Genomic DNA, 6,829 nt, shown 5'->3' with positions numbered 1-6,829 from the left:
AAGCACTAACTGATGTTGTAGTAGAATATCAGAATAAACCTCGGACTGATTGCTAATCCGGACTGATTCTTCAGTATAAGAATGTTTCGCTCAGTTCAATCATAGCCACGTGGAAAGTAAGCTGCTGACTGCCAGTACAAGCTGCATTTAATACGGAGATATTCAGAATCGTCCTTCAGAGTGCAGCATTTTCCATTTCGTGTTGCTTTATTCTGCAACACCATCTCCTATGAAAGCAAGGACGGTACCTACTTTTAGTTTAAGGAGATCGAAGACTAAGAACTAGAGCCAGATTCAAATCCGAGTCACAACAACAGAAAATGAAGAAGAACGTCCTCCAACGAATCTATTCTCCATACGTTGCCTATAAATAGAGCTCAAGAATCAACCTCATTATTCACCGATTTCAACGCACAAAGCCGAAGCTCTGTCGAACTTAAGAGTCAAGCTAACCCACTGCATCCAAGTTTGAATCGAATAAGAGAATACCTATTGCTGTAATTATAAGTCTCCACTGATAAACAAAAATTCTCTTAGCTTTTCTAGGCATATACACTCTCATCCTTAGCCTAGAAACTGATTACTGAGATCTTGTTCTCAATAAACCTTGTTGGAATACACACTACTACAAAAGTTTACATACATAACAGTGCATATATAACGGTTTTTTTCAAAAACCGTTATCTATGAGCGCACTTTTAGGAATAGATAACGGTTTTGCAAAAATCCGTTATCTATGTAGTGTTATCTATATGCATAGATAACGGTTTCAATTAATTCGTTATGTTTTTGCGTTATCTATTAGTTACATACATAACGGTATTACAAACCGTTAAGCCGACCGTTATCTATGTGCGTATTTTTGAACTCTTACATAACGATTATTGAAACCGTTAAGAAAAAGTGTTATGTATGCGATTATTTCATTTAATTTTTTATTTTCATAATTAATTTATTAATTAAATAATTTAAAAATATTGTATAATTGTATCTCTCATCTCCTCCCCAAATCTCTCTCCCTCTCTTTGCGATCTCTCCCTAGAGATAGTCGTCGCCGCTGCCGAGCCAAGTTCCGGCGAATGGTAGCTATTCGCACTCTTCCGGCGACATCGGTCGCCGCGACCTCGCCTCTCCATTTTCCTCTAACATATAGTTAGGGCAAAGGTCGAGCCCTAGTTCTTCTCTGTTCGGTACAACCCAGCCGTCGCCATCTCAGGGAGACCGGCGAGCTGCGCGACCTAGAGCCCGCCCATCGTTGTTGGTGGTCCGAGGATCGGCGAGCCTATGGTGTTCTACGGCCGATTCTCTTCTCAACTCCACATATATAAAAAATCAATTCCTACCCCCCATCAAATTTCCCCAAATTGAACCTGGATCCAGACCTTACTCTGCCTCGCTCCACCTCGGTCGGCCTCGCTCTGACTTGCACCGCCTGCTCCTGGAATATTGACGCCAAATCCTAGATTTGTGGCCATGGTTTCTATTGCTTGACTTTTAATCCCGCTATGTCATTTCTCTTCTCTAATATTGTTCTTCTAATTTTTATATGTTATAAATTTGCAAATTTGGGATTAATTCATGGATTTTCATATTTGGGATTTGTGGTTTTCAAACCCTAGCTGTGATGAAGAGAAGAAACGGGTCAGAAAGATGGGCTAGGGTTTTCCAGACTCCAGTCTTCGCGCGCCTCCACGATCTGCCGCGCCGCTTCCTTTTCAGACCGCCGTTCGTCTGTCCACTGGCAACTCACGCACACCGCACACACACGGTAAGCCCTCTCTTTCAGAATTAGAATTACAGTAGGCTTTTTCTTAAGTTTTTGGAATTAGAATTTCAAATTTGCTTGAATTTGTTTCAAATTTTACTCTGTTATTGTATAATGTGAATAGCTGTGTGATGAATTTTACTCGAATCTTAGTGAGTCTTGCTTATTACTCAGCTTGATTTTCTGCGCTTCCGTTGTCAGCGGCAACATCTCGCTCAAGTACTTGCCCGTGAGCTTCAATCAGGCGATTGGCGCCACGACGCCGTTTTTCACCGCGATCTCCTGAATTTTTCTTTAAATTTACTGCATTGCCTTTGAATTAGGAAAATATTTGCTAATTGTTGGCACACTCGGTTGTGTTTATGCGCCTCAGGTGATGATTGAGACAAAGTATTTTAGATGAATTATCATTTGTTTGGCAAGTTCTCTTTTCTTTTTTAATTATTATTTTTTAATTTGAATTTGCAAGGTTATTGCTTGTTACTGTTTCTGTAATTATGTTAGTGTGCTTATTTTTGCTGGTGTCTGCAAATTACTTTTGTTATTGATTTTTGTTTGTACTAGACTTCTAGATCCCTTTTTCTTTCTTTCTTTTTTACTCCCGTTTCTTGTTTTTTTTTCCTGTCTTATTCTTTTGTTTGGTGTGGCACGCACGTTGGGTTTAGTTGTTTATTCTTTTGCTAATTTTGTGACCCCCTGTCTCTTGTGAAGGTTGTATGCCTTTGATGTCCACTGCAACTCTTTCTTCCCTATGTTCCTGTTGCTTTATGGTAAGCGTAAATAGGATGTCTTAATGGGAACTCCTTGATAGATGGCTACTGATGTTTTTGTATTTTTTGCAGTTGTTCATTATTTTATATCACCACTTTTGGTTGCTCATGGTTTTATACCCGTGTTACTGTCAAATTTGCTCTTCATGGCAGCCATTTCCTATTATCATTACCTAAATTTTTTAGGTTATGCAGGTAAGATGCATTTCAACTAAAGAACTTATACAAACAGTGATATTTTGTATCAATAAATTTCCTTATTTCTTTGTAAATAAATATTAGATAGATTTACTGCACTAGTATCGTAATACTTAGATTTCATATTCATTGGTTGATATTTTTCTTTTGTGTGTTATTTTGTAGAGTGTAGAATCTAAATACTCCCCTGCACAGAAAGCAACTATTGTTGTGTTTACTAGGTCTACAGAGACTGGTCTTTTGAAGGGATTCCGTTCAGATGCAAAAGAATCACATGTATCTGCTCGAGTTATGTTGGCATCAAACCAAGTTGGTTGTCTATTGGGAAAAAGAGGTGCAATAATTTCAGAGATGAGAAAGATGACTGGTACTAGCCTAAGGATCATTGGGGGCGACCAAGGTCCAAATTGTGCCTCTGAAAATGAAGAGGTTTTACAGGTACGACAGTTTTAAGTGTGTAATAGATCTAGGCGGTAAAAGACTTACATTGGAGTTGGAAAAGTTTGAAAGCTGAAACCTTTTTTGTGTAATATGGATATATTTTCATGATTTGTAAAGATGAAACCTGCTTGATTTATTGGCACTTTCCATACCATTTGCTATCTGACCTTCCAAGGATCTTGACGACACACTGGTAATGGCTCTTACATGATAACCATATGCATCTTTTCCTGAATTTTGGATTATCTCTCACATTCTCTATTGTTTGTTTGCTAGGGGATTATCTCTCACATTCTCTATTCAACAATATAGAATGAATTTTGAGCGTGCGCAGGCTGAGATTGCTAAGATACGAGAACTGGATGATGACGAGAACACTGATACTTCTACTGAGAATTTTGGAGATTGATGCAGGTAATTTTTCAGCTCAACATATGAGTGGTTATGGCAGCTTAATGGTCTTAGTTGACTTGGTGAATTTGCCTTTTTGGTTGTTTGTGGTGGCCTTTGAGTTATATTACATATGGTTGTGGTTCTACTTCTTGATGAATGAAGATTTTAAGGTGAAAACTTTTGGCTTTGTAAGAGAGTTATATTACATATGGTTGTCGACTAGCTTTTACTGAGAACCATTTGGACGATATATTTGATTCTGCAGATAGACCACTTGAAGGAGAGCGTTGGTGGTTAAAAGCAGAAGATCCTTTTCAATGTTTGGCAGCATGCATTAACCTTGCTGAGGCCCTTAGAAGTCCATCTCCCGAGACAATAATATCTCATATTCCAGTCCACCAAGTACTGTTTTCATAACATGCAATATTCTAAATCCTCAGTAGATCATATCTACAACTATTAAATTGAATTAATAAATCTCCTATGTAGCATGTGCTTTTTCATAATATATTCTGATGTTGCCTATAGATTCTTCTATATTTTAAAGCATATAACCTGTTTCTCTGCAAGATTAATATTTACAATATTGTAGTTAAATTTCTTCTTGTCTATTTTAGTTGAATTTCTTCTTGTCTGTTAATAGTATTAGGAGCTAAAGTCATCCAATTATGCATTATCTATTTGCTTTCCAGCTTGTCGATTTGACGATTTCATGTATGATATGCAATGTTATTAACTTTGATATGTAAAGTTGATGTCAGTTTTCTCTTGAAGTACTTGATGAACTTTGTCGGAGTGCATTCTTAGTTAATTTATCTAAAGCATCGCTATTTTATTTTTAACTGCTCTTCTCATATTTTTCAATTTGTGTTCTATCTAGGATGGTTCTTGCAATGGTTTACAGCATTATGCTGCCCTTGGTAGGGATAAGGTGGGTTTCTTACTTAATTATTCTCAGTTTTCTTCTCTCCTTATGTGTAGCTACTGCTTTCCATGTTTGGAATTTAGGGTCTTGTTTCATTTTGAAAGTGGACTTTGTGAATATCTTGAATTTCTAGTACGCATGCTGATGGCTTAGATATTAATACGTGGCTTCAAAAATTTGAATATTCTCATCAGTTGTGCACTGTGAGAATAATCAGATGAAGGACACACCACATATGTCACTTGTTTTATGTATTCTCTTGTATTATTTATATGCTTTCTGCATCTTTCTCATGAAACCTCTCTTATTCTTATTACTTACTTCCTTTTCCATATATCTTTTTTTTGTACTTCATATTATACCGACCCACATTTCGAGGGGATGGTTCCAATGATGTTGATGCTTTATGCTTTATTTTCGCTCAACCTGGACTGAATTTGTCATTATAATGATTCAGCCAGGGGCAGCTGCTGTTAACTTGGTTGCTGGAGAAAAGCCCGCAGATGTTTATTCAGGAATTGCTACGAGGTAGCCTCTGCTCTTTCCATATCAGGCGTTCTTGTTGTTGATATATTATCCCATCTGAGCATCTCAATGAGCCTCTTCATATCTGTCGTAAAATTGTCTACCGCTTTATATCTGTCGTAAATTGGTCCATTACACACACACATAGATATATATTAATGTGAGAAGACTTTCAGATTTTTTCATGATTAAGTTGATGCATTCTGCTGGAAAGTACTCACCTCAGAATTTCTTTGCTAATGTGGACTGAAAGAAGGTGATATCGTATCGATGCTCTGGACTGTATATAGTCATATCAGAACATATTTATGATTTATACTGTAAACTGAGGCATCTTGATATCTTGTGTAGATATGTGGAATTTGAACTTTACATGGATAAGTTTCCTATCCTTTGCTCTTTGGAAATTTGTTAGAAAAAAAAAAGACCCAAAGGTTTAGTTAGATCTGGCTGATAACTAACAAAATATTGAGGTTTAACTCCATCATATTCCTTGAATGTACATATGCATGAAGAACAATGTCTTTTTCCTTTTTATCATTTCTTCAGAAGGGGATTTTCTCAATCAATAATGCTAGTGTATGCATAATATCTTTTTCTAACACTATTTTCCTTTCATATAACTGAGTATTTGACAAGTGGCGTATATGTTTGTATGTTATCAAGGGATGTTACTTTCAAAAAGGGAGGAAGATCAAGATGGAGATGAGCGCGAAGGAAGCCTTTGAGAGGTCGATGAGGACTTTGTCGGAGTGGATAAGCCAGAAAGTGAATCGAAATATGTAATGATCTTAGATACTTGATACTTGGTTCATTCGGATGATAATGTACGAATATTTTGGATAATATATAATATTGTTATTGTTGATTTTATCATTTTGTTTTTTTAAAGTTATTTATTTATTTCTTGATATAAATAACATAAAAATTGAGAAAAAATATTAAATATTAAAGATAACGGTTAAAATCGTTATAAAAGGTACAAAAAACCGTTATCTATGTCTTACATAGATAACGGTTTAAACCGTTATAAAAAGTATAAAAAATTGTTAACTATAATATGGAAAAAAAAATATTACATAATACATAACGGATAAATTCTAATACATAACAGTGGAAAACCGTTATCTTTGTAAGAAAAAGATAACGGTTTAAACCGTTATAAAAAGTATTAAAACTGTTAACTATAATATGAAAAAAAAATATATTATAGAATACATAACGGATAAATTATAATACATAACAGTAGAAAACCGTTATCTTTGTAAGAAAAAGATAACGGTTTAAACCGTTATAAAAAGTATAAAAACTGTTAACTATAATATGAAAAAAAAAATATATTATAGAATACATAACGGATAAATTATAATACATAACAGTACAAAACCGTTATGTGTAATCAATATAGATAACGGTTTCATAACCGTGATATATGTATGTTTATACTGTTATCTTTTCCCTTCATAGATAACGGTTTTTAAACCGTTGTGTATGACACCTATAATAGATAACACCACTATACACAACGGTTTTTTTGCTCATAGATAACGGATAAAATCCGTTATCTATGAGCGTTTTTCTAGTAGTGACAAACCCTTTTCAAAGAGAGAGAAAAGAGAGTTTGAGAGAACTATTCGAGACAGTTGTCTGAATACTAAGTTGTTTAGAACCTGTAAGCTAGATGTGTGGTTCACTTAACACCAGCAAGCTAAGGAAGAGAAGTCTAATGGTTGTTGGCACTGAAACGAGTGTTTTAGTTGTAAGGTTTGTTGTGCACCCGTAAGCACTAGCTGAATCGATCGTCAGTGTGAT

At 35.5% G+C, this 6,829-nt stretch overlaps 1 protein-coding gene across 2 annotated transcripts; it reads left to right on the top strand.

The window, feature by feature from the left end:
• The first annotated feature begins 1,022 nt into the window (after nucleotides 1-1,022).
• On the top strand, nucleotides 1,023-5,893 carry LOC130988500 (DNA-directed RNA polymerase 2A-like). Of its 2 annotated transcripts, XM_057912379.1 has the most exons (10): nucleotides 1,023-1,476; nucleotides 1,620-1,768; nucleotides 2,477-2,535; nucleotides 2,608-2,730; nucleotides 2,899-3,171; nucleotides 3,451-3,588; nucleotides 3,833-3,969; nucleotides 4,448-4,498; nucleotides 4,950-5,020; nucleotides 5,684-5,893. In XM_057912379.1, the coding sequence occupies exons 6-10, from the start codon at nucleotides 3,537-3,539 to the stop codon at nucleotides 5,724-5,726; spliced, it is 354 nt and encodes a 117-aa protein (XP_057768362.1). In that variant the 5' UTR covers nucleotides 1,023-1,476; nucleotides 1,620-1,768; nucleotides 2,477-2,535; nucleotides 2,608-2,730; nucleotides 2,899-3,171; nucleotides 3,451-3,536; the 3' UTR covers nucleotides 5,727-5,893. The 2 variants fall into 2 exon arrangements, 1 of the variants encoding a protein (XP_057768362.1); XR_009090115.1 differs by lacking the exons at nucleotides 1,023-1,476; nucleotides 1,620-1,768; nucleotides 2,477-2,535; ... (1 more) ...; nucleotides 2,899-3,171; nucleotides 3,451-3,588 and adding an exon at nucleotides 3,613-3,737.
• The last annotated feature ends 936 nt before the right edge of the window (nucleotides 5,894-6,829 follow it).

Source organism: Salvia miltiorrhiza, chromosome 6 (genome assembly GCF_028751815.1).
Source record: "Salvia miltiorrhiza cultivar Shanhuang (shh) chromosome 6, IMPLAD_Smil_shh, whole genome shotgun sequence".
NCBI lineage: Eukaryota > Viridiplantae > Streptophyta > Magnoliopsida > Lamiales > Lamiaceae > Salvia > Salvia miltiorrhiza.
The sequence above is the reverse complement of the archived record's forward strand: the minus strand, read 5'-3'. Positions and strand labels throughout refer to the sequence as shown.